Here is a 27,835-nt window from a genome sequence, read left to right as displayed (position 1 = left end):
CTTATTTGAACCAAATTTGCTACAGCTGTATGGACACATAGAGATGTCCCAATGGTATAGTTTGTGATGATGTCACCCACCTTGATCCAAGATAGTGGACGTGTGAACTTTTGAAGTGCAAGTGCACTAACCTGAGGACTATCCAACACATTTGAACCAAATTTCATACAGCTGTAGTGAGTGATACACAGGGACACCCCAATGGTATAGTCTGTAATAATGTCATCCACCCTGATCCAAGATGGTGGATGCATGAGCATTTGAGGTGCAAGAAATATAACTTGTGAACCTCGATTTTAACCAAATTTAGTCCAGTTGTAGAGACAGTGAAAGGAAAGTAGGCTGGTTAGTTCTTACTAATAGATATAGAGATAGATAGATAGATAGATATCTCCTCTACAACCTTCGCACTAGTAACAGCTGTATTCCAACTGACTTTAACTATCACAGGCTCCTCTTCCCTATCTGCATATGAAATTCCCACAGCCCAATCACCACGGTGCTCCTGCTCTGTTACCTCCGACTGATAAAGCACTGTGTGGGCGGGGCTTGTCATGCACCATTTGCCACAGACCAACTAAGCCGTTTATATGTACTAGCTGAACCCGCACAGAATATCTGTGTGCTAGGACTTTGTTGCTCTCCTTCACCCCTACCACAGCCCCTGCTTTATTGCTCAGTGTCAGCCATCCACTGTCATTCGCCCCCTCCCTGCCACTTGCTCATTCACCCCCTCCCTCTCAGGGGTGTATCTAGGGTAGGGCAGGCAGGGCATGTGCCCCGGGTGCCACTTGAAGGGGGGGGCGCCATTTTTAAAAATTAATTTTTTTTAAAAAAAAAATTAAAGATGGCCACCGAAATCAAAATGGCCACTGTGCATGCTCAAATGGCCTCTGTGAGGCCCTAGGCCATGCCAGGCCTCGCAGAGGCCATTTGAGCATGCACGGCAGCCATTTTGTTTTCAGCTGCCATTTTGGAATATGAATATATATATATATATATATATATATATATAGCCACCGCACATGCTCAAATGGTCCCTGCAAAGCCCTAGAGGTCATTGAGGGGAGGGGGAACCTTTGCAGACCCACCCCATAGCCTTTAGGAAGCCCCCGGGCAGGGCTACAGGTATTTTTTTTAAAAAAATTAATATAATATAAGTCACTGTACACATATTCAGTTTGGCACTATGTACCGAGAATCAGGGCTTGTGAATACTGAGCTGAAGCTTATGAGCTAGGATTGTATTCATTTGCTCTTACTTTGCTTCTTGTGATAAGTGAGTTAAATGTGTCTTTCTGAAATACTACAATATATTCCAAGCAGTGACACAGTTTACTCTGCATATCCTTTAATTATTTTCAGAGTATCTGGGAAAAGTCAAATTCTCCATTTATTTTTAAAACTTATGTAATAGTGATGCTACAATGCATAGTAGAGAATTAGACATTAGTTTTCCAAGTACACCTCCACATAGTATTTGGGTATTTCATGAGCTCCAGCATACTGAAACCCGTAGTTTTCCAGCATTTTTTGGTCTGGCTACGTCCACTGCTAAATAGTTTTTGAAATATTAAAAGATTAACGAGCTTGACTTGTATTTTTCAGCTGATATGATGGTAAAGTTATCTGAAAGATGGGTGTCAGATGTTTGGACAGGGGGCGCAATTTCAGTGCTTGCCCTAGGCGCTATTTTCCCTAGATACGCCTCTGCTCCCTCTGCTTGCTCGCTCACTCACCCCCTCTCTGCTGCTCGCTTACTCACTTGCCCCCTCCCCGCTGCTCACTCATTCACCCTCTCCCCACCACTCGGTCCCTCCCCACTGCTCTTTCGCTTGCTCGCCCCCTCCCTGCTGCTCATTTGCACACTCCCTAATTGCTCACTCACTTGCCCCCTTGCTGCCACTCATTCACCCCCTCACTGCTGCTCACCTCGCTCAATCACCTCTCCCCCACCCCTCACTTTGCTCACTCGCTCCCTCCCCGCTGCTCACCTCGCTCACTCCCTAATGATCACTCGCCCCGCCGCTTGCTCACCCCATCCCTACTCACTCTCTCACCCCTCCCCGCTCACTCACTTGCCCCTCCCCGCTCACGAATCCCCCCCCAATGCTCACTCACTCGCCCTCTTCCCACTCTTCTTCCCTATCTGCATATGGAATCCCCACTGCCCAATCACCACGATGCTTCTGTTCTGTTACCTCTGACTGTGGGCGGGGCTTGCCACATAAAACTTTAGTGTATTTTTATTTTTAGATAGATAGATAGATAGATAGATAGATAGATAGATATAATAAATAACAGACAAGAACATCAAACCACAGCTTAATCCTCTTGCTTCCCCTCCCCATCCCCCCAGCCCTTCTTCAATCCATCCTTCTTGCCTCACCGCTGAAAGTTTACTGCGACTTAACAACACCAGCACCTGCTCCTTGCTTTGACCCACCAAAGGTGGTGTTTTATTTTTCTTCTCCTTTTGAAACAGTCTTTTAATGGGCATCAAGAAAATGTGTAGCACTGCAGTAATGCTCACAGCATTTCCATTTCATAGCCCATTACAAACTTATTAAAAAGACAATATGTAAGTTATTTATATTTGAGCTACTGCTACAAGCACAAAGCAAAATAAAATAGTAATGATGATTATAAGAGGAAACATGTTGAAAAAACCATTTCCTCATATTTTGCTATTCAAGCCATTTTGAGGACTTTGTTGCTCAAAAAGCAGCATATGAATATTTTTAATGGGGGGGGGGGAGAAACCCCACACACAGAGACCAGATTAGAGCTATAGCAGTTTAGTAGCCCTCACGAACAAAACCAAAAACAGATCCATTTTCTTAGAGCATTTTTTCTTCTCTCTTATATACTCTTTAAAGCTTTTAATACTTTTGAACTGACTAACTTTCTCACAAGAAGGCATATTGTTGGGATGCGGAGGGTTTTTCTTAGAAGTCTGTATCAGAACAGTTTTGCCACTGACATACTTTGAAAATGATTTTTTAAAGTGTAAATCAATCTCTCTCTCTCTCTCTCTCTCTCTTGCACACACACACACCACACATGCACACAAATTCATATTACTTCTCTCTCACACACAGTTCATGGGGGTGGGTGGAAAGAGAAATACAGTGGCTTAAGCAAGGGGAACAAATCACTCTCACACACAAAACAAACAGATAAGGGTTGGTTGGGTTTTTTTGTTTTACTTTCCTGGGGGAAAGAAGCTGAACAGCCAACTTCTTCTGCATCCCATTCACTTAGCAACTTCGTCGTCCAAATGCCAGCCAGATCAGGGGGTGGGGGAAAGAAGAGAGAGTCTTGGGATGCTCCGCCTCCCGCACAGGGGAGAGAGAGAAAATATGGAGGCAGAGAGCAGCAGCCAGGGCAGGCGCACACGCAGGAGCTGAGAGCAAGGCTGCCAAGTGGAGAGGCAGGCTGCTTGCTGCTCGCTCGGCCAGTATGCACCTCTGCACGCTCGGCCAGTGTGTGCCACCGCAGAGCCCAGGGAGTGAGGGCAGGCAGGCGGAGGTGCACATGTGGTGGGAAGGCTCAGGCTGGGATCTGATGAGGGTGAGGGAAGCTGATAAGCGGAGAAGCAGGCTGCCCACCAGTCGCTCAAGCAGTTTGCCACTGTGGGAGCCAGGGAGTGAGGGCAGGCAGGCGGTGGCACACGCATGGTGGAGTCTCAGTTTGGGAGCTGAGGAGGGTGAGGACAGCTGCTGAGTGGAGAGGCAGGCTGCTCGCTGTTTGCTCGGCCAGTGTGTGCCGCCATGGGGCTTGCCCTGGCACGGGGCTTGGGGTAGTCACCCCACCCTAAGGACGGGCCTGGGCTGAAGCCTCCAAGAACTTCAGCTATAAGAACCTCTTCTAAAAATGAATTTTTGATGAACTGTTCCTGGTCCAGTTTCTGTGGCCTGTGGTGCATGTGATAGAGCTATGCGGGCAATACTGTAGCCCAGCTTCCCCAACCCACTCACTAGATTTGGTCTCCCCCAGTTAGGAGAACCAAATGAGTTTCAAAACCAAAGCCTACAGGTGTGTTGCTACATGCCATAAAGACATGCTTTTTAGAAACACAGGGAGGAGAGCTGGTCTTGTGGTAGCAAGCATGAATTGTCCCCTTTGCTAAGCAGGGTCTGTTCTGGTTTGCATTTGTCTGGGTGACATGTGAGCACTGTAAGATCCCCTTAGGGGATGAGGCCGCTCTGGGATGAGCATCTGTATACTTGTATGCAGAAGGTTCCAAATTCCCTCCCTGGCATCTCCAAGACAGGACTGAGAAAGATTCCTGCCTGCAACCTTGGAGAAGCCGTTGCCAGTCTATGCAGACAATACTGAGCTAGATGGACCAATGGTCTGACTCGGTATAAGGCAGCTTCCTACATTCCTATCTTGGACAAACAGCTAAATGACTGTTCCTGCTATATCTAACAGAAGAAAAGTAACCAAACAGATTTCAGTATATGATAATATTTAAGGAGCAGTATGCCGCCTAATAGCACAATGGGGAAGCAACCTGCCTAGAGAGCAGGAGGCTGTTAGTTCAAATCCCCGCTGGTGTGTTTCCCAGAATATGGGAAACTCATATCGGGCAGCAGCGATATAGGAAGGTGCTGAAAGGCATCATCTCATACTGCACCAGAGAAGGCAATAGTAAACTACTCCTATATTCTACCAATAAAACCACATGGCTGTGACGGCACAACCATGAGCAAACAAACAATGGATAATTTGGGGGAACCGGAATTTTTTCAGTAGTGAAGAGATAATAAAAACTAGAGTCCCAGAAAGATACATGATAGCAAATAGGAACTGGGAAGTAAGGCAAGTAAAGCCATCAAAGGTAATCTCAAGTGATTTGTACTGCAAGTGAAGAGAGAGGATTCCCTTCTGTATATTGAGAGTGTATGCTGGAGAAAATCTCCTTCAGGCGCATACAGATACACAGAAAAAGATAGGGCGAAATCGCTTCCATCTAACTCCTAAAAGGGGGCTGCCATAATTATTCATGAGATATAGCAATGCTCAAGTCAAGTGGAAAAATATTTCACAGCATATGTATATCCCTCTGGTGCACTCAGCTGAACAGCGTACTGCTGCGATAGGCTGTCAACTGTGCTATGCTTTCCTTTCCACAAAAGCTACTGAAACACATCTAACAAGACTCTGGCTCCCAGATTGGTGAACTTTGAAGAGGCAGGAGCTAGACGGAAGTGGAGGGTGTGTGTGTGTGTGTGTGTGCGTGCAAAACTAAATTCTGCCAGTGCCAGTGCACCAGAATAACTACAATGAACATGACACTATATAAACATCTTATGTGTTAATACCTAAAGTAGAAGCTTTCAGACAACTGCCCAATATACAATAGCTTTTGGAATCATCAGGCTGTGAGAATGCAGTGAAACTAGGCTGTTTGAAATCACCCATTGGACCTAGCTGCCAACACAGCAATTTCACTTCACACAACAAGTACAACAGCAGTTAATGCACTAACTACAGGAAGACTCTTGTTTTCCTAGCAACAAAATACAGCAATAGATAGAGACAATATCCACAGAATAAATGTGCAGCTTGAGTGTATACGTGTGGACCGTGTGTTACAAATGAGAAACACATACACACATTTTTGTGTGTGGAAAGTTTCCATTTTCAGAAAAGAGATCAGCTGACAGACTATGAGGGCATCCTCATAACACAAGCTGCCTGGGTAACCCTGGGCAGCTTGTAGTGTCTGGCGCTCCAGTCAACGGTAGCCCAGTTCTTCTACCCAGTGTTTCGTTTGGGTGATTGCTGCCAGATAGAAGGCTTTCCCCTGGCCCACCAGCATTTTGGGCAGCAAGCTAAGGAGAAGGGAGTGGCGGCACCGAGCTACTAATGAGAGCAGCCGCTGCACTGCTGGCGCAGGACACTCTGGGATGTGGGAGGACTTCTTCCTCCCTATCCCAGATTTGGCATCTGCTGCACCATCACTCATGTGGTTGTGTGGCATGGCAGAGGCAAAGACAGCCGTCGCTCATCTGCGGGGGAAGGCAGGTGAGCTCCTGCCTTCCTCCCAGTCCTCCCAATTGGTGGCTTGAGGCTGTGGGAATGACCTCAATGTGTAGAGCAAGCAAAGAATTCATTCAATTCTGTATTTTCTGAATTTCTAAATTTAGTGTAGATTATAGTCCAGGAGAGATGTCTGAATGACGAGCAAGACTAGAAGATGAAAGCAAAGCAAAAACTGGTTATTGAGCATTTCAAAAGGCAGGGTCCTCTTTTCACAATGTGTTGTGCTACTCTAGTGGCCCTTCCAAGGAGAAGGAGGAGAATGAGAACAAACAAACAAATATCAACATGGTCTTATTTTTTTCAGCGCTTATCTGTAATGTCGTATTTTCTCAGTGACCAGGAAGGATAGCGTTCCATTACATCTGAAATACAAGAGAGCTTACAAGTCTCACACTAATGCACACTAAGTTATAGCACTGTGGAAGTGTATGTTTATACAAGAAAACCTCGATATTTGCAGGGGGTTCTGTTCCACATTATAACTGTGGATACGGAATCCACGAATATCGATGCATTGGGGCAGTGAGGATTGGGGGACTAGGTTCCCGGAGGTGGTAGTGTTACCTTCTGAAACAGCCACTGTGTGGTGGGGATGGCTTTAGAAGCGAGCACTGTGGTGGGGATGGTGGCAGAGCACATGCATGTGCTCAGAGAGGCCCAAAATGGGATGCAGAGCGCCCATGCGGTCAGCTGGAAGAGAGCTTGGGAGGGAGAAAGAGTCCATGCTGCTGCCTCCACTGCTGTGCCCACCTCCTCAGCCATCCCTGCTGCACAGCGGCGGTTTTAAAAAGTGCCTCCACCGCCACCCCAACCCACGGACGGATATGTGTGTTGCACGAGGGTATTTTTTTGAGTATGCCGAGGTTGGGTGCCTATTCCCAGAGTGAGGATACGCGAAGCCGTGAGTGTTGAACAGGCAGATAATAAGGTTTGCCTGTAATACATGATGCAGTTTCAATAAAGCCACATCATTCCAATTAATGAGCAGTGGGTTGATGTAGACTGCTCTGGGATGGGGCAACCCCAAGTAGCCTTTGCATCTACAACAAATAAGCCAAAACACTGCAATCAAAAGGTTGTAAAACTGATGGGAAATTAGCATCCAGAGCAGAGATAGGGTGATATATGTGTAATGTGGTCTGCAGGCAGCAGACTAGGGATCATATTTTGTCTATCCTGATCTAGAGCAAAGACTGAAAAAACACTGTAGTCAAGAAGTCATGTCGGGGTACTCCAGCCAACACACACAAGTGGGGAGATAGGAGGAAACTATCTTTAACCTTTCTATCAGACCCCCAAGGAAAGCAGATTAATGTACTGCAAACCTAATTGTTTATATTATAGGACAATAGAAGTATCTCTCATGGGAGAACAGCCAGTATTCCTGCAATGCTCCCAAGCACTCAAAGTGCAGTGGTGTGAATGATTTATTTTTTGTTGCCCAATATGTGTCTGACTACTCAGCCTGCTAAGACATAGAACACAACAACTCAGGCTCAACATTTTTCCTCATTGTGGGGATGAGGAGAGAAGTTAATCCCTCACCCACATTTACAATTTTAAGTTTGCTTAATTTATTTTTGCTTGATAAACTGCTGAAAGACTTCAGAACAAAAGGCACTAAAAATAGTTAAGACAGACCCTACAACGCCTAGTGAACTAAAACATAAGGCAAAGTTAGTACTTCTTCATTGCAGCCAACCAAGCATAATATATTTATTACATTGCTTACTGGATAATGTTAGCCCATCTAAGCCATTGAGATAAGGTAAGAAAAAATCTCAGTAAACAGAATTGTTCACCATGCTATCCCCAGACTCTGGCTAAAATTAAGAACATCTGCTCCTGGAGAAAGAAATAATGTGGTCTTTTACACTTCAGGCTTTTCCTCTTCCAGTACTTGAGTGATCATTTTCACCACTGAAGTTGCTAGTTGGATCTTGAACCTGTCACTGATGATCTCTTCAGTCTGGCTTGGCTGCTGGGATGCTCATCAGGTGGAATATATTTTATTTCTTTATTTCTTTAACGTATTTTTATACTGCCAAAACTAATGTCTCTGGGCAGTTTACACTAAAATCTATGATTCATATGATTAGGCCTGACCACGTAGTTGTAGATATGCTCCACAATGGTCAGCAATTATGATTATATCATGCAGAAATAGCTCCCATGCCAGATTGTGGGCGCATATGTGAAGGGAGCCTGTTATCTCAGTGTGTGTGCTGCTGCTAAGCGGAGGAGCCAAGCCACCAACACGAGTTAGATCTATCACCTTTTCCTTTGCTTTACAGCTGAAGTGTTTTCAGCCTTCAGGCTCTCATTATTGCTGTTTCAGTAAACGTTTACTTTTATCACTCACTGTCTGCCACCTTCTGCAAATTATTAATAATGTATGTCACAATACCCCACCATAGACCATTTGTTCGTTATATTTTCTTCACTACTAATACAGGCCTCACATGCTATGCCTCCTGCTTATGGTTGCTTTAGCTATTACAACTCATCACTGGACTAATAATTCACTCATTTTATCATTCTCAGCAACCTCAGTGGAGAGATCTTCTCATTTTTTGAAATCCTAGTAAATTAAGTGTCCTTGGCTCCCTTTATCTACTGCCTTAATAACTTCCTTTAACAGAAACTTCATGGCTCTGTATTAATGAAACTAAGTAATCTGGACCCTTCTAGGTTATAGTTTACCAGATATTGTACTATTGTAGCTCCATTTAAATAAGTGTCAGAATCACAATTGTTGCTTTCTCCCCTCTCTTTTATTTCTTGAGTGTTTGCTAGTTTGCTGTTTACTAAGACACTCTGGAGAATAATTCTGCCATTTACATTCTTATTCATCGTATTAAAATGAAATAAGCCAACAGGAAGCAAATGTAGTGCGCAACTCTGCTTTACTACCATGTGAGGCAATTTTAGCAGCATCACAGATCCAGTCCTTATAAAGCTACACAATTAGCTGTCCAGGCCACATTTATCATGCCTAAATGCCCTCATAATTGCCCTTTACCCATGTGCAATAGATAGAACGTTCCATTATTACCTCATAGGAAAGGCACTGAAAACAAATTACCTTCCCTCTTTGGGATCACTCAGCAAAAAGCAGTTTCTAAATGAAACAAAACAACAAATGGCAGGTTTAAGCCTTGGAGTGCCTTTTCTCAAAATAAGTAGGGATGTCCTGAATCATTTTGGTGTCTCTTTGAAGAGGTGCTGAAATGATTCAGCTCCCTCCAGCCGAATCATTTTGGTATGGGGTGGGGGTGCATTTAAAAGGAGGCAGGTCCCACCTGCCCCTCCTGTGAGGCTCCCCCACCCTGCACCGCCCCATCACAGTGCTGTCCTTCAAAAAGCTCCTCCATGAAAGCAGCAGCCTGTGCTGCTGGCTCCTTTAAAGTGCCCCACTGTGGCGATGGGATGCTGCCCCCAGCAGCCCTCGCACAGCATCGGCACACAAATGCGTCGCTGCCATTTGCGGGGCCAGCATGTCACAGTGGGGCACTTTAAAAGATCCAGCAGCACGGGCTGCTGCTTTCATGGAGGAACTTTCAGAAGGACAGTGCCACTATGGGGTAGGGGTTCGCAGGTAGGACCTGCCTGCCTCCTTTTAAATGCACCCCTCTCTGCCCCCTGGGATCTGCACAAAGTATTTCGTGCATATCCCTCCACCATCTGAGGTGCAACAAGTGGGCTCTGGAGATAGAGATATCATGTCACACCAAACTTGGAACAGCCTCCCAACAGAGGTCCACGTGGCCCCTATGCCATTCACTTTTTGCAGGCAACAAAACCAATTTTACTTCTGTTTTGGTTTTGGAAGATAAATTGCTGCTGCTATTTTTTTTTTAATTGATTGATGTTGGTGGTTTCTGCTTTAGTTATTTACTGCTGTTTTTATTATTTTAACACTTATAAGCTGCCTTATGTATTAGAAAACCAGGACAGGAATTACAGTAATCAATAACTAAATATACAAAAGCACTTACTCCTTATTAATGTACTTAGAACTTTACTTCTAAAATGAAAGATACCTTGAAGTCCATGCCCTCTGCTCTTAAATCCTGCACTCATAAAGGCAGATTATTGGAAACTAATTATAGTGAGGGGAAAGCCTTCTGTGCATGTACAATGGCACATTTCATTACCTCCTCACAGGGATAGTATTGTAAACAAATTCCAGATTGTAGTCTTGGTGAACCTTTTCTCAAAAAAAAAGGTATCTGTTTAGTGGGGGGTGGTGGAAGGGTCACCTGAATGTAAGTTAAATAACAGCATCTTATGTTAGAAGAGTATTATCCAAGGCCCTCTTTAGGACTACAGCTTACATCCAGAACAAAACATCACAATGGCTGACAAAGTGGCGCCTCCAGCAAAATAGCATCTCAATCCAAATAAAATGGGGCTTCTATATTAAGAATATTTCACACAATCATAACAATCTCTCTATATAATACGCTAAGGTCATACGTGGCAAGCCGCACCCACACAGTCATTTACCAATCGGAGGTAACAGAATAGAAGCACCGTGGTGATTGGGCAGTGGGGATTCCATATGCAGACAGGAAAGAGGAGTGGGGAAAGGGTGAGTGAGTGAGTGAGCGAGCGGTGGGGAGGAGGCAAGTGAGTGAGTGAGTGAGCGAACGGCAGGGATGGGTGAGTGAGTGCGAGCAGGGCGTGAGTAGGTGAGCGGCAGGGAGGAGGCAATTGAAAGCAAGCAGGGAGTGAGCGGGCAAGCGGTAGGGAGGGGGTGAATGAGTGAGGCGAATGGCGGGGGGTGGGTAAGCAAGGTGAGTGGCAGGGAGGGGGTTTGTGTGCATGGGTGGCTGACACTGAGCAAGAAAACAGGGGCTGTGATGGGGGGGGGGGGGCAAGAAGAGCAACAAAGTCCTAGCGCACAGATGCTCTGTGCGAGTTCAGCTAGTATACCCTAACAGACCTAGGAAAGAAGACATTTGGAGACAGATATTAAATGTGTATATTATCTTTCATTCCTGATCTATGCATTAATCAAAAAAAGCGCTGAAGAGATTTTGATGGTACTAGCATTGTCTGACAACAGCTTCTGAAATCATTATTAGGCTTCTGTACAATGCCTTCAGAACATACAATTTTCTGGTGGATACTTACCACATGGCATGCATATAAGTTGGAGGTAGACGCGGACTACTGACTGGTGTGCAGTTGTAAGACCTCATTATCCTTTCTGCCAATAAGAAGTTACGAAAGAGGCTCGCCACTAATAGGTCTTGCCTGAAGAGCTTTTGAAAAAGATCTGTGAAAAAGACACAAAATGGATAACATCCATGAAGAACAGGAAAGTGATTTAAAACATGATAAAACGGGAGGTCTGAATATTTCAGGCAAGAATAATTTCTGTAATAGCTATTTCTACCATTATATGCTCACATTTTAAGCACAATAATGGAAGCTAGCTGAGTTTTCAGCTGTGACTTTAAACCTAAGTACCAACATTCATTTTGTTTTTGTATCATTTCCATAGATAAAAGGTACTATAAAGTCATCTAATACAATCATCTTCATCTGAGAGGCAATTAATGTTATTCTGTCACTTGTCACACCCTAGAATTAATACAGTTTACAGAAAACAGAACTATAGTGTGCCATGGACAAGAAAAAAATAAAGAGAGGCACCTGATATCTCAAGGGAGTTTGCTTTTTCATGTCTGGGTTCTCATTGCTTCCTATTATTGTTAGGTCATACATACATACATACATACCGTATATCCATTTCCAATAATTCTGTAGCTTATTGGCCACACTCTTACCTCTGGGTAGGACATTCCATGCAATTGTATCTGTGATGGCTGTAAAGATCCAATTCAGTTCTCCCAGAGGTGTTCTCCTGTCATTTAGCCTTCCAGGAATTCTACAAGAAATTTTTTTTATTGTTAAGCAGAATAATTTTTAAAAAATCTATACCAATGGCCAACACATTGCTGTGCAAGGAAATTATGTTTTACTCCTTATATTATATTTTACCCCTATATTAAGTTATTATATGACCATAAGTAAAATGCTCATATATTTGACTTAATTGATTTACTGTTTTCTTTTTCATATGGTAGCTTATTCCACTTACTGTCCCCATCTCCTATGGTTTCTTCCTTCAGAAGGTTCAAATGTTAAGATCCAACAAAAAATAAAAATAAAAATGCTAGACAACAACAAAGGCACCTGCATAGTTCAGAATAAATGCTAATAAGCAAACAAGGGAATACTTTACAATCTGTTTTTTCTAATTATTCAGTATAGATGAACTGCATACTAAATAACTGAATGAATTGACTAATAAATTAGTGAAACTTTTGGAAAATAGGCAACTGGGGAAGTAATGGAAAACTGAAGCAAACCACAATGCAATATGGTGTTTGCTTTATGGTAGTTAAAGAGTGATCTCAAAAACTAACATTCTGTGAGTCTGACTTTATCCTTACTAAAATAATGGAATAAATATCTATATTACTAAACATCTAAAGAGCAATGACATAATGGTATATAAAAATTAAATATTGTAGCACAAACCAATAATCCACTTTAAACTGAAATTTTGAATATAAAGACCATACAGATGAGCTGAACAAATGATATCCAAGGCATTAGGTTGTTAGAAAAGCAAAACAATGCTTCTTCTAAATATTGTCAAGCTTTATCTTATCTGTACTCTGCCAGCATTTAAGTATCCAAGTAAATTATAGCTATGATCCAACCTGATTTTGAAAACAATTCAATGGCCACATTCCAATACGCAAGTACCATGCATTCCACAAAATACCAGCTAGCTGTGTTCATCAGTTGCTGAAGTCATTACACAGAAGAATGTTCTAACTTCCCAGGGGTAAATTCCTTACTCAGAAGCAATATATTTACCCCGGGGGAGTTATAACCCCCCCCCGGGGCATGGTTATTAAATATATTATTTTATTCAGTACTCCTACCCATCCTCCAGAAAGCTCAGAATAGTATAGTGAGCTCACTCACTCTTCACAAAATCCACTTGCTAACTCTTCAGTTGTGAGTGCCTCCAGCCCTCTGACGAGCAAGACACCCAGCATTATAAAGATCTCCTCACCAGAGGTCTCGTTGCCATTTTTTAGAAGATAAGGAACAGCAGAAATCCTTTCTGGGCAGTAGGAGAGGCTCCCATGGTTTCTTACCAACTCCATATCCCAGTACAAATGACAAGACCTGCTTCTCTCCTATGTCCTCTGCCTGTTTCCTCAAGAAATTTGAGGAAAGAAAGGGGATCGGTGGTGAACAAAAATAATAAATGAGCTAAGTCTACATTTGCAGATTCAAGAATGCAGTACTTGTGCTACTAACACTGCACTGGTAATGAGAATGAGGGATTATTTTCATCCCCTTCATTCTGAAGCCCATTGTGTGAGATAAAAATATGCCCCTGAGGACTGCACAACCTTCAAAGACAAATTTTTAGCAGGCACAGTGGGCTTCAGAATGAAGGAGAGATCAATAAAAATTGCCACTCTTCCCAGCACCAGAAGTGTGTTCACAGCCTGAACACTGTGTTAGCACTGCTTTAGTCTTGATGCCCAAGGTCACTCACTAAGTTTCATGGCTACAAAGGAATTAGAAAAGTAACAGCCTTTTCTTATTTTCTCTTTTTGGAGAAACATTGTAGCAGATTTAACCCAGTCTTTGTCTCAAAGCAAGCTCACGTGAGGGGAAGAAAAATGCTGAATCATTCCCTCTATGCTTTCCCAACAAAGGCTGTTCCTTTAAATTTAAACTGTTCCTTTGGTAGCTCAATCGCTGCCACTATGCCCACTTTTTAACAGAGTTTAATTCCCCCCTGGTGTGGGCGAAATTCCAGGGAACTCTCCTTCTCTTTACTATTGGAAAAATAGTAAAAAAAACAAACCCAAAAAAACCTCTACGTGCAAGCCTACATGTGATGAGAACTCTTGGTAGAGTTGCTGAGCAATTAAAATTGAGACGTGTTTGCACCAGAGTAAAACTCTGTTAAAAATCCACTCAGAGGCAGGTAAAATGCAAAGAACAAAAAGAGAAAAACTTTATTCAAAATACTACAGACTGCTTCCATCTGATGCTTTAGTTACAGGCAAAGGAAACATTCAATAGTTGCAAGGAGACTTCAAAAAGGATCACAGTTGCAAAGAACAGGGATATAGGAACCTTTAAAAGCAGCTTTAAAGGTTACAGAGTTTTGCAGTGGCTTGGATGGATAAGTGGGCACAGGTTCAGCATTCCTTAGCTTATTATATTACAGATAAAACACAATAAAACAGTTGTAAGGATTTCCACAGTACAAAAAGGAAAATAAGTTTCTGACATGTACTAACTAGCAAACTATTCCCTAGACGAAATCCCCTTTTCCTTGGAGACTCACCCCTCACATGATGAGCTTCAAGTATCCTACAATCCTGTCTCTCAAGGAACTGCAGTCCTTTTCAGTAGCCAACTCCATGGCTACCCATCCTGTTGAAAGCACAGCCAGCCTCCAATTGAGAACAAAGAACCTCTTCTCTTCCTGCCATGAGGCCTTTTAAGTCCGACTACTGTGTGCTGAGTGGTTGATCCCTAGAGGTCACTGCCTGACAGTCAAGACAGGGTTCACTTCTGGTTGTTGTTGTTATTATTTATTCGATTTCTATACTGCCCTTCCAAAAATGGCTCGGGGCAGTTTACAAAGAGAAATAATAAATAAATAAGATAGATCCCTGTCCCCAAAGGGCTCACAATCTAAAAAGAAACACAAGACAGACACCAGCAACAGTCACTGGAGGTACTGTGCTGGGGGTGGAGAGGGCCAGTTACTCTCCCCCTGCTAAATAAAGAGAATCACCATGTTCAAATGTGCCTCTTTGTCAAGTTAGCAGGGTTCTTAGGGAGGGAGGGGCCGTTCACTACAAACATATTCAATAAAACGGTATCATCTAGCAAGATTATTAATAGTCAATCTAAATTACTATCAACTGCATTTTTTGTCAGATATAAAAGGGCACAATTTGCAATTCCTTCCAGGTACAGGTGCAGAATTTACCCCATTAAATATTGTAAAAAATATTACCAAATGAAATCTGATTGGTAGTATTTTTAACATATTACTAAGTCATGCACTTTCTACCACTCAGGTTCTACAACAGCATTTTGCTGGACAGGTACCTTATTCCAAGGTGATGGTTAAATATACTGAATTTGTTGTCTTTGCAACAGGTGGCATCTGTATGACCAAGGGATTTCTAGATGGAAGTTATCAACACTCTTAGAAAGCATTAATGAAGCTAGAACATTAAGTTCTTCACTAATGTGTACAGTTTTTTTTAAATACTTAAAACCCTCAGGGACCTCCTTGTGAAGGAGACACTGTATTCATTAAGAATATTAGATTCATTAGGCAGGGTTTTTGTTAGTATTTTTGCATATGAAAATTACAATCTCTGAAGATTTTCATATTTCCTTCAAAGTCATTGTAAGAGGCTCCTTCTTGCCAAGAAACCCTCAACCACTTAGGGAATTCAAGAACATTAAAATTGTAGTATTGATGCTGAAACAGATCAAAAAGCAGGATTAGCAAATGCAATGGGTCAGTTCTGACAATGTAAGTTTAACCTTCCTAAGCCTGCATGCTCCCTCCTCCCTTTCTCTCTTCAATTTGCTCCAGGGGAATATTGGGTTGCTTAAACAACAGTTCTGTAGGGGGTGGAGTGTAGCTGCTGAAGGTGGAGGATGCTTGAAGGGAAAGCACCTAGGTTCCTGGCATTTGGAGAGTAGATTCTGCTATACGCTGTATTCCCAACGGCTCTGCTGCTGCTGCTCAGGCACGATTGAGTCAGTGGGACATGTATTACTTTATTGTGTCTTTTACAGAGATATACGTTCTCTTCTTATTGGTCCAATTTTGTTACATTATCCAGGCAGGCTGGACAACCTTTATGTAGATTTCCTCCTTTCTGACTCTGATGCTGAGATTACCTACTGTGTGGCCAAATTTTGTGCCACTGCTTGTAACATCAGGAAACAAATGGTGAACCCTTATGTTATGTAAGGTACATGTGTTCTGGCGCTGTGTTGGTAGTTCAGTATTATTCATGATTATTTAGTATCAGAGTATTTTAAATTATGTTGCCTGTAACTGTTGATTATTGTAATTGCTGGCTGGTCGTGGACTGTAATAAATGAATGAGGAGGAGGAGGAGAGGAGGAGGTGGTGGTTCCTGGCAGCATTTACTTATGAATCAAATACTAATTGTGGACAATCTATGCCACAAATGGGCAAGCATATAAAAGGGAAACCCCAACAAGCTAGGAGTGATCTTTAAAAATTCCTATTCTCCACAAACAAAAAGGGAGAAGGTGAGCAAAAGGACACTGAGCAAATCAGGCCTAAAATGGAGGCTGCAGCAGGCCTAAAAGGGCCTGCAGCAATAAACAAAAAGAACTAATTTGCAAAGAAATAAGTCAGTCAGAACTTTGTAACTGATAAGCTTCAAGAGCTCCTGCACCCATTGAAATCATTATATCAAAGCAAAGCAAAACAGAAGAAGGGGCGGCAGGAAGATATCCTGCCGCTCCGTTTACTTAAGAAAGTATGTGTGTGCGCACGCACACAGAAGGCTTCTTAAAGCCTTTTTGCACTTTATGCCATGACGCCAAGCGGAGGAAGGGGCGGCAGGGAGGAATCCTGCCGCCCCATTACTAAAACAATCGCTGCAGCAGAGCGCTGGAGAAGGGGCGCTCGAGGAAATAGTAAGAACAATTATTCCATGAAATACAGGCACTGGAGGGGGGAAAGCGGCGGGAGGGATAAGTAAACCCTCCCGCGCCTTAAAGTAACCCCCCACCCCAGTGCCGGACAGCAGCTCCACGGTTCTGTGCACACCCCTAGTTACAGGCAGGAGTGCATCTCAGCCTTATCTTGGAGATGCCAGGGAGGGAACTTAGAACCTTCTACATGCAAGCATATAGGTGCTCTTCTCAGTGTGGCCCCATCCCCTCAGGGGAATATCTTAGTGCTCACATGTAGTCTCCCATTCAAATGCAAACTAGGGTGGATCCTGCAAAGAGGCAATTCATGCTTGCTACCACAAGACCAGCTCTCCTCCCTATTAGCATACTGACATCAGCAATATGGCCAGGTATCAGGGCTGAAAATCAATTATAGCAAGTGAGAGGTATGATTATCAATTTTATTTATTTGTTTGTTTGTTTGATTTCTATTCCACCCTTCCAAAAATGGCTCAGGGCAGTTTACAAAGAGAAAACAACAAACAGGATGGAACCCTGTCCCCAAAGGGCTCACAATCTAAGAAGAAACATAAGACAGACACCAGCAACAGTCACTGGAGGAATGCTGTGCTGGGGGTGGATAGGGCCAGTTACTCTCCCCTGCTAAATAAAGATAATCACCACATTAAAAGGTGCCTCTTTGCCAAGTTAGCAGGGGTTTGAGTTCTGAATTTGAGTTCTGAAAGCAAAAAACAGTTTGAGCAATATGGTTTCAAAGTGGGGAATGGGGCTTTTAGGAGTCTAGGAGTGATGATTTCATTGGAAAAGAGATTCACTGTTCACAGACATTTTCACTCCTGTGTTAAACAAAATAAAAAAGAAATTGCTTTGTTGGAACAGTATGCACATGCTTGGATTATGAGCATTATGGCAATATGAATGTATTAAAAGTAATCCAGGTTACCTTTTTTAATTTCAATCCATTGCAACTGAAATCCCTTACAAAACTTTACCTAAATGGTAGAAGATCATAAATAACTTTATACAGGGAAACAAAAAAGCCAGACTAAGCCACAAAACTTTGAAAGCACCGGTAGAAAAAAGGAGGTTTGGGTGCCCCAGATGTACCTCATGCCCCACTTGTACTACACGGCTGCCCTGGTAAGGCGGGCTATAAAGATGAAAGAGGTCAAAGAAAGTCCCTCATGGTTAGACACTGAAGGTCAGTTAATGGAAGCAAGGTCCATAGAGGAAACACTTTGGCAACTTCAGAACAAGAGATCACAGGAGGATTCCCAAAAACTCATTTTCAGCCTTGAATTTAGCAATATGGGATGGATGGAGAAAAACTATCTAGGAAAAGATTTAAGGCAAAAGCTTATGGCAAAAGCTTTAATGCTGGGACAAAGTGCTAAAGTGCTTTTTAGACTGTGAGCCCTTTGAGGACAGGGAACCATCTTATTTATTTATTATTATTATTCCAATATAAACTGCTTTGGAAACTTCTGTTGAAAAATGGTGTATAAGAAGTAGAAGTAGTAGTAGAACTTTCAGGGTATAGGGAGCACACATTACTAATGTAAGCCAAATCGTTGGCAAAAGGGTAAAAAGGCTGAATTAGATGCTGAATTTGGATGGGCAATCCCCTAGTTTTAATTTTTCCAGACTCAGCATTTACTGGAGCAAAATGGTTATCTAGGGGAAAGGGAACATCCAACAATGATAGAACTGATCATCAAAGGGGAGCGGTACCTAAAAACATTTTCTCTGTGACAAATATTTGCTAAACCATCTCAGCACACGCCATACTTAAACTAAAAAATGGGAGGTGGACATAGGTCACCCACTACAGGAGGAGGAGCAGGATCAAATCTGGTCATCCTGTCCTTTAAAACTTTGGACCAAAACAAAATTGCCTTGTAAATTAAATCAGTGTAATACAAGTCATACAAAAATGATTTCTGAGGAAGATGGTTACACTATCTGAATTATAGAGGCCAAAAGACAAAGCATTGTGATAAGCCAGAGAGGCTGAAATGCATGTTTATTCTGTAATAGATACAGGCAGACCTCATAATCCACGGGGGTTCCATTCTCAGCTACAACCATGGAGAAGAGAAGCCCAGATAATGAGGCACTGAAGCAATGGGAATCAGGGGTTATGTTCCTAGAGGTGCAAAAAATGGCAAAAACCATAAGAAACAAGAGAAACAACGTGTCGGGCAATGCTCTGTGAGTTTCCAGCTGTCCAGCAATGACCCCCGCTCAAAGACCCAATTCCACAATTTTTCTGTGAAAAATCACGAGGCATTATTATTTTAAGCAAATGAGCCACAAAATGACTCCTTTCATCAAAATTATGGCCAGAAATGACCTTGGAAGTCATTTCTGGCCACCCAGAAACTGCATATGTGAAAATCAACCCTTTTTTCAACTGTGTATACCAAGGCTGGGTGCACATGATCTGACCATGGATACACAAAACCGCAGATGTCAGAGACGCATGTAAAAAGGTCCACCTGTACACTGTAAAGTGCATATCTGAAAATTTGTTGGGCAGGAGGGAGAGAGAGGGAAGGTTGTAGGGTTTGTGAGTATCTGTAAAAAGATACCAGATAAGCTAACTACTTGCATAAGTAGTAAAATATATATATATATAAAAAAACCAAAATCAAAAAATTACCCCCTCAAAACCCCAAACACCCTAACAGTTCTGTGTTGTCGAAACCCAGAATTGTTGTTTAACTTTGGTTTACAAACCACGGTCTGAAACCCAAACTGTATCTTGGTATCAGGTAGTAACTTGATTTATTGTTATTACTACATTTATATCCCGCTCTTCCTCCGAGGAGCTCAGAGGTTATTTTTATCCTCACAACAACCCTGTGAGGTGGGTTAGGCTGAGAGATACATGACTGGCCCAGAGTCACCCAGTGAGTTTCATGGCTGAATGGGATTTGAACTCCGGTCTTCCTGGTCCAACACTATAACCACCATGCTATTCTGTAGAACAGTAGAACTATAGCTTAGGGTTTGGGCCACATCCTGTATAGGTTTTTTTTAGCAAACCAGGATGCTGACATCACAGGTTCATGCAGGGACCAAAGAGGTAAGGTGGGAAGGAGCAAGGAGGTACAGAAGGGTTAGTGACATGTTCATAACTGATCATGTCAGCTGAAGCAGTGTGACATGCAGGTGCGCCAGCGACTTCCAGTCATATCCGGAAGACAAGGGCAATGGGGAGGCAGGGAAGTACCTCAATCGGCTTTGCAAAACACGGACGCCAGAGGGGGGAAAGCGACGGGAGGGGTCAGTGCACCCTCCCTCGCTCTTAAAGAGAGACTCCTGCCGCCTTCAGACTGGTTCAGAAGCCCATAAAGGGCCTCCGAACCGGTTCTGTGCACATCCCTAACAGAAGACCAGAAACTGGATCATGCAGTAGCTCTTTAGTTTTTGTATTAAACAGAATTACAGGAGCAAATAAAGATATTTTGAACGAACATTCATGGACTAAATTCCCCATTTAAGAGGGAAAAGGGGGGTTTTTTAATTAGAAAAAGGAAGAGCAGATATTGTATGTCTCCAAGAGACTCATATTAAGAAAGACAATGTTAACTTATTGGAGTATAAAAGTTTAGGCCAGAAATACATAGCTGTGGCAGATAAGAAAAAAAAATGGTGTAGTGATATATATCAAAAATCTGTCTTAGACTTTGGAAAAACAGATTCATGACAAAGATGTCAGTTTCCAAATGGAATCAATAAAATTACAATTGCTTCAATCTATGGGCCTAATGACAATAAGACAAACATTTATGATCCATTTTTAAAATTGTTATTGGAAATAGTTGAATGAGATGTCATAATTTTGGGAGATATGAATGAGGTGCTGTCCCCAACTCTGGAAACATGGAGGATTATATGTCATCACTGTTCTTGGTTGACAAATGGAGATATAAATATCCTTTAGAAAAGCCATATACTTGTTATTCAAGTCCTCATAAGAACATCCCTGCTGGATCAGGCCCAAGGCCCATCTAGTCCAGCATCCTGTTTCACACAGTGGCCCACCAGATGCCGCTGGGAGCCATAGGCAGGGCATGCCCTCTCTCCTGCTCTTACTCCCCTGAAACTGGTACTCAGAGGCATCCTGCCTTTGAGGCTGGAGGTGGCCTATAGCCCTCCAACTAGTAGCCGATGACAGACCTCTCCTCCATAAAGTTATCCAAACCCCTCTTAAAGCCATCCAGGTTGTTGACTGTCACCACATCTTGTGGCAGAGAATTCCACAACTTGATTATGCGTGAAAAAGTACTTCTGTTTGTAGGTCCTAGATTTCCTGCCAATCAATTTCATGGGATGACTCCTGGTTCTAGTGTTATGAGAGAGGGAGAAGAATTTCTCTCTGTCCACTTTCTCCACTCTATGCATGATTTCATAGACCTCTATCATGTCTTCCCGCAGTCATCTTTTTTTCTAAACTAAATAGCCTCAGGTGTTGTAGCCTTGCCTCATTAGAAAGGTGCTCTAGGCCCCTGATCATCTTGGTTGCCCTCTTCTGCACCTTTTCCAGTTCTACAATGTCCTTTTTTAGATGTAGTGATCAGAATTGTACACAGTACTCCAGGTGTGGCCACACCATAGTTTTGTGTAAGGGCATATTAGCAGTTTTATTTTCAATCCCCTTCCTAATGATCCCTCGCATGGAATTGACCTTTTTCACAGCTGCCGCACATTGAGTCGACACTTTCAACGAGCTGTCCACTATGACCCAAGATCCCTTTCCTGGTCAGTCACCAACAGCTCAGATCCCTCAGATCCTCATCAAACATATTCTAGAATTGACATGTGTTGGATGTCGAAGTAAGTTTTACCTAAACTGTTAGGAGTGGAAGTGGCACCTTTAACTTATGCAGATCAAAACCCATTAATTGTAAATTTAAGAAGGGGAAATAAAGCCCCAAGAAGATGGTGACAATCTTCTATTATTACAGGAGAATATTAAACAAAAGTGTAAAAAGGAATTAAAGAGCTTCTTCCAAATCAACATGACCTTGGATATCTCCTTATTTACAGTATTGGAATCTAGCAAAGTTTTCATGAGGCCTTTTAAAATATATAGATAGATAGATAGATAGATGGCATTGAATAGAAAGAAAGACTTACAGAAGCAGAAAGAGATTCTGACAAATGAATTACAGCAGCTTGAATTAAGGCACAAGCAGAACCCATCAGTGAACACATTGCAAAAAATAAAGGAGTCTCGTAAACAAAGAAATCTTATTGAAGCAAAAGTAACTTAAAATAAAATGAATTTTACTAAACAGAAATATTTTGAGAAGGGCAATAAATCTGATAAAATATTGGCATGCCAACTGAGAAAAGAGCAGGAGAAGAGAACTATTACTTCAATATGGTATGGTAAGGAGTTGCTTTCTACAACAGATAAGATGGCAGATCAGTTTGTTAAATATTATACTCAATTATATGGGAAGAAAATGCTGGATTTGGAAAAGATTACACAGTACTTGGATCATTCACAGATCAGCAGAAAGAGTCACTTAATAAGCCAATTGCAGAGGAAGAGATAAAAGAGGTGATAAAGAAACAATCGTCGAACAAATCTCCAGGGCCAGATGGTTTTTTGGCAGCTTACTATTTCAAGATATTTTAATTAAACCACTGACTCAGGTGCTGAAAACAACACTGCCATACGGTGCCTTCCTCATGGTGGGAGGCTTTTATTTCTTTGATTTATAAAGAAGGGAATGATCCAACTCGTCCAAAATCATACAGATCTATCTCATTAATGAATGTGGATTACAAGCTCTTTACGGCTATCTTGGCAAACTGACTAAGGAAATTTTTAACAGATATAATACTTGCAGATCAGACTGGATTTGTCCCAAAGAGATATATGAAAGATAATATAAGATATATTCTGAATGCTATTGATAACATTACCCTGGGAAACAGGAAGGCAGCGATGATTTTCCTTGATGCAGAGAAAGCTTTTGACAATTTGGAATGGCCGTTTATGCTTATGCTGTTGAAAAAGATGAATTGTGGATTGAACTTTTTTTCATGCATTCCAAGTATTTATCAGGAACAGACAGTGAAGATAATAGTGAATGGGACAATATCTAATACATGTCCTATTATGAAAGGGACAAGACAGCGATGTCCACTCTCTTCTTTGTTGTTCATATTGGCTCTTGAGCCATTAGCAAGCAAGATTCGGCAAGAGATTAAAATAACTGGAATTAAGATGGCCAGGCAAGAACATAAAATAAAAATTATATGCCGATGATGTAGTGCTTACAATTATTCAGCCAAAGGAATTATTAGATTTGATAATGGAACATATACAGCAATTTAGTATGGTTTCAGGATAAAGGATTAACAAAAAAACCCATAGATTATTACACGGAACTTAGTGGAGGAAAAACAGCAATACTTGAAAGAAAGAATTGGAGTTCATATTACTGCTAAACCGATTAAATACTTGAGGATAAATTTAACGGTTGTCAATAAGGATCTATTCAAAAATAATTATTTGCCGATGTGGAAGAACAATTGAGAGAAAAGACATATAATCTGCAAAAATTAACAGTTAATAAAACAAAAATGAAATCATCTGAAATTCTTTTTGCAGGTTGGACAAGTGCTCCTTCATGGTTTCAATATTCACCGATAAACAGCATAGTGCAGAAAGAGATACAAAAACAGGGGGGAAGCTTAGAGAATTGACGGCTTTTGAAATATTAATAACACAAAACTCCAAGCACTTACTAGGACTTATATACAAGTTGTTATTGAAGTACGATACAGAATTGGATCAGATAAAAGACAGCATGACAAAATGGATGCAAAACTTTAAAAAACAACAGTTGATACTAGCTGACGCAGCACAAAGCATCTGCACACCTAGTTCTCCCTCCCCCCCACACTGCAACTGATCTGGCTCCCTGCCCCATCTTCATTTCATCTCCGTCCCTTCGGTCAATTCACTCTCCCCACCCACCCACACCTTCGGCCAGTTCACTCTCCCCCTCGCCACACCTTTCGGTCAGTTCGTTCTTGCCCTCCATGCCACCACCGTTTGGCTGTCCTCCTCGTGAGGTGGTGGGTGGTTGGAGCCGATGTGCACTCTCCTGCTGGCTCACAGTGGCGCCACCTCCTCCTCAGCCTCCCTTCCTCCTCAGCAGGCTGGCTCGGAGAGAGGCTCACCCTGCTGTGCTCTGTTCTGTTCTGCCAGGAAATCTCGTGAGAACTGCCACACATGGGATTAGCCACGGGTACGCCTTAGAGAACTATATATAGAGATGCAACAATGGGAGTATCAATGGAAGATGAATATTAAATTTTCAGTGAATAGCACATTAAGAGAAAACTGGTATAAAATGTATTTTTGCTGGTCTCTTGATGATTGCAAAGATAGACAATAAATCTTCTGGTAAATGCTGGAAATGTATGAATCAGGTTGGAACTTTTTATCATATGTGGTGGATGTGCAGTAAAGCTAAGCAATTTTGGAAGACAATTCATTCTAAGGTGCAACAAATTTTGAATACTGACTTTCAGATGTTACCAGGTTTTTTTGGTTAAATAGCATAAAATCTTATAATACCTGTAAAATATACCGAACTCTCTTTATATATGATTACTGCAGCTAGAATTCTCTATGCTAAATATTGGAAAGTTAATTTAATTCCATCATTAGAAGAGTAGTAACTTAAACTTTGGGAATATGCTTCAATGGCTACGATTACTTTATACATAAAGAAATCAGAGGATAAATTTGTTTCAAAGTGGGAACCATTTATATATTATAATTTGGTTCATAGTTTAATGCCTCATCCAAGATTTGGATTTTTTTTTTTTTGCAAACTGGGATATAAGTTCTATATCTTTTGATGGTTGTATCAATGTCTAGATATGTTAGAATGAATTGTTAGATATGATAGGGAACTGGAATCCAAGTTGATGTATTTGATTATTGTGAGATGTCATATGTGTTTCTTCCCCACCCCCTTCTCATTTCTGTTGGCTGCTTTAAAAAAATATTTATTTAAATAAATATTTTTAAAAAATAAATACATATTTATTTATTTAATACATTTATGTGCCACCCACTGCAAAAGATGTAAGGCAGTTTACATATAAATATAAAATTACATATGTATGCACATAACAGATGTGGCTATCCCAACAGTCAGAGAAAAGGAGTAGATAATTCAGTCATGCAAAAATGACTCCTGAAGCCTCCATTCCAGTAAAACAGCAATGTGGCTCCTCCTTAAGATATCACTCTATGTTAAGTTTCCATGGATCTATGTTTGCTTTTTGCTTTTTTTAAGGAAAAGTAACACAAATTAGTTCCTACCATGGCAACTTCCCAAGTAGCAATCTCTAGCCCATATTGTTCACATCCGTGGAGGCTTGGCAGAAACTGCACTAGCACAGATTCACAAGCTTGAGCATTTTGGGTAAGAATCAATTCAAATCTCTGCAAACACTGAAATGTTTACACAATGACCCTTTCTCCAGTGAGGCTGAACTGACAGTAGCTCAAGGAAAGTTTAGCAGTAGATAAAGCAGCCCATGGTTCTGCAATTAGTTTGCTAGAGATTAGAGAGGCTTTACCAAGTGGTACTGGAAAATAAATGCTTAATAAACTGTGCATTCTCTGCAAATAACTTCTACATATCAAAAAATGCACTTCAAACAGGATGAAGGACTCCCTATGATGGGAGGGAAAGCTGTAACTTTATTCCATACAGGAGGGAGCAACAACAGTGGCCTTTGTGGTGTTTTAAAATATTTTTGACAATCATCCAATTGTCAATCCTTATATGTTCTGATAGAAACCCGTATCTTTTATAGCTTTAACCTATATCTTTTATAGGAGACCTTTATACAGTGGTTGTGCTCATATGTCTCAGGTAGATTTCAGATGGTGGCACTTGGTGACAGTTACTACTATATAAACGGGAGCTACTATAAGGAGTCCCCAAGGGCTCCATACTGTCACCAATGCTTTTTAACTTCTACATTAAACCACTGGGTGAGATCATCAGGGGATATGGTACTGGGTGTTATCAATATGCTGCTAACATCCAAATCTATTTCTCTTTGTTATACATATCAGGAAATGGTATTAGTCTCTTAAATGCCTGCCTACAGGCAATAATGGGCTAGATGAGGGATAATAAACTGAAACTGAATCTAAGCAAGACGAAGGTGCTTATTGTTGGGGGTTGTAATCTGCAAGACGGGATATAACGTCCTGTTCTGGATGTGTTTACACTACCCTGGAAAGAACAGGTCCGTAGCTTGGGAGTGCTCTTGGACCCGGGGTCCCACCCTAGTGCTTCATGTTGAGGCTGTGGCCAGGAGCACTTTTACCAGTTGCGATTGATTCGACAACTTCACTCCTTCCTTGAGGAGAATGACCTGAAAAAACTGGTACATCAGCTGGTATCCTCCACGTTGGACTACTGCAATGTGTTCTATGTAGGGCTGCTTTTGTATGTAGTTTGGAAAATTTAGTTAGTTCTAAATGTGGCAGCCAGACTGGTCTCTGGGGTGTTCTAGGGAGACCACATTATGCCTTTTCTTAAACAGTTGCACTGGCTGCTGATATGTTTCTGGGCAAAGTACAAAATGCTGGTTATTAACTTTAAAGCCCTGAATGGCTTAGGTCCACGTTACGTGAGAGAGTGCCATTCTCTACATGATCTCCACCACTCATTAAAATCATTTGGGGGGGGGGAGGTCCGTCTTTGGGTGCCACCAATTCATCTGTTGGTGACCTGGGATCAGGCCTTCTCACCTGTTGCTCCTGGATTGTGGAACGTGCTCTCAGAGGATATATGAGGATTATCTTCCTTAGAGGCCTTCAGAAGAGCCTTAAAACCCCATCTTTTTAGCCTGGCTTTTAATGATATCTATCTATCTATCTAATTATCCTAAACATACCCGTCGCTAATCCCATGTGTGGCAGCTCTCGCAAGAGTTTGTTAACAGCTGCCTAAGGGACAGCAACAGGGACGGGGAGAAAATGGCAGCAGCCGCCAGCCGGCGGGGAGGGAAAGGAAAGACAAGCGCAGAATGAACTGGAGCTGAAGCTGGGGGGTGGGGAGGAGAATGGACTGGGGCTAGAGGGAGAGGGGGGAAATGACAGGAAGAACTAGGGGCGCAGATGGTCTGTGCCAGATCAGCTATTTTAATTTTAATCTGGTTTAAATGTTTTTGTTTAATTTTAATTGTTTTATCATGTGTTTTTGGTTTTGATGTAAACTGCCCTGAACTACTTTAGGAAGGGTGGTATATAAATTGAATAAATATAAATATAAATGAATGAATGAATGAATCTTCCCACCCCCAGTCATTTTATGGCAATTCCAAAACTCTAGTGTTTTCTTGTGAAGAGAACTATAATCAGAAATGTCCAGTTTCCTTTCATTTGTCACTTTCCCACTGTATGCTCAGAGCAGGACTGCACGTTGATCAATACAACTATTGGCGATTTTATAACAACCTACCCTAGAAGGCTCTGGCAGGATAACATGTTTTATGAAACTGAACTTTTATAAAGCCACATTAATAATTTTTTAAAAAAGATATATTAAAGTACAGACACAGAGCTAAAATAAGCATCTGCTTCCACCCAGGCATTAAACCCCTCCTCAAATAAAGGAATCTTACACTGCATGTATAAAAATCTCAGAACTGGGCTATGTTGAATAACTAAAGGAAGGAACTCTACAGGAAAGGAAGTGGCCACTGGATGCACTGCTTGACACTCTCTCACCATTTGTTCCAGACGCATGAGACAGTTATTAAAAACCCTTTCAGCAGATCATACATTGTGATGGAACAATCTGCAACTTCCTATTGATTAGTTGTGGGCCACTTCTGTTGTGTGGAGCATCACGGATACAAAAGCTGTAGTTTGTGAAAATATTGCTCCATAACCACAACAGTGACTTCTGATTATCAGTGGGATAAATTCTCCAGCTACTATCACTGTAAGCCA

At 41.8% G+C, this 27,835-nt stretch overlaps 1 protein-coding gene and 1 long non-coding RNA gene across 5 annotated transcripts in view; one reads left to right on the top strand and one right to left on the bottom strand.

Moving 5' to 3' along the window:
• The window catches only part of RPTOR (regulatory associated protein of MTOR complex 1), a 510,229-nt gene that overhangs the window by 188,273 nt on the left and 294,121 nt on the right, over nucleotides 1-27,835 (bottom strand). For all 4 annotated transcript variants that reach the window (XM_053294863.1, XM_053294866.1, XM_053294865.1 and 1 more), the window contains exons 8-9: nucleotides 11,853-11,953; nucleotides 11,194-11,338 (exon numbers count right to left, since the gene is read on the bottom strand). In XM_053294863.1, coding sequence (XP_053150838.1) covers nucleotides 11,194-11,338; nucleotides 11,853-11,953 — 246 coding nt within the window. The remainder of the gene's footprint in view (nucleotides 1-11,193; nucleotides 11,339-11,852; nucleotides 11,954-27,835) is intronic.
• LOC128344540 (uncharacterized) overlaps nucleotides 1-27,835 on the top strand; it is a 125,722-nt gene that overhangs the window by 49,937 nt on the left and 47,950 nt on the right. The gene's annotated exons all lie outside the window — the stretch shown is intronic.

This window comes from Hemicordylus capensis, chromosome 2 (genome assembly GCF_027244095.1).
Source record: "Hemicordylus capensis ecotype Gifberg chromosome 2, rHemCap1.1.pri, whole genome shotgun sequence".
Lineage (NCBI taxonomy): Eukaryota > Metazoa > Chordata > Lepidosauria > Squamata > Cordylidae > Hemicordylus > Hemicordylus capensis.
This window is presented reverse-complemented; position numbering and strand designations above follow the sequence as displayed.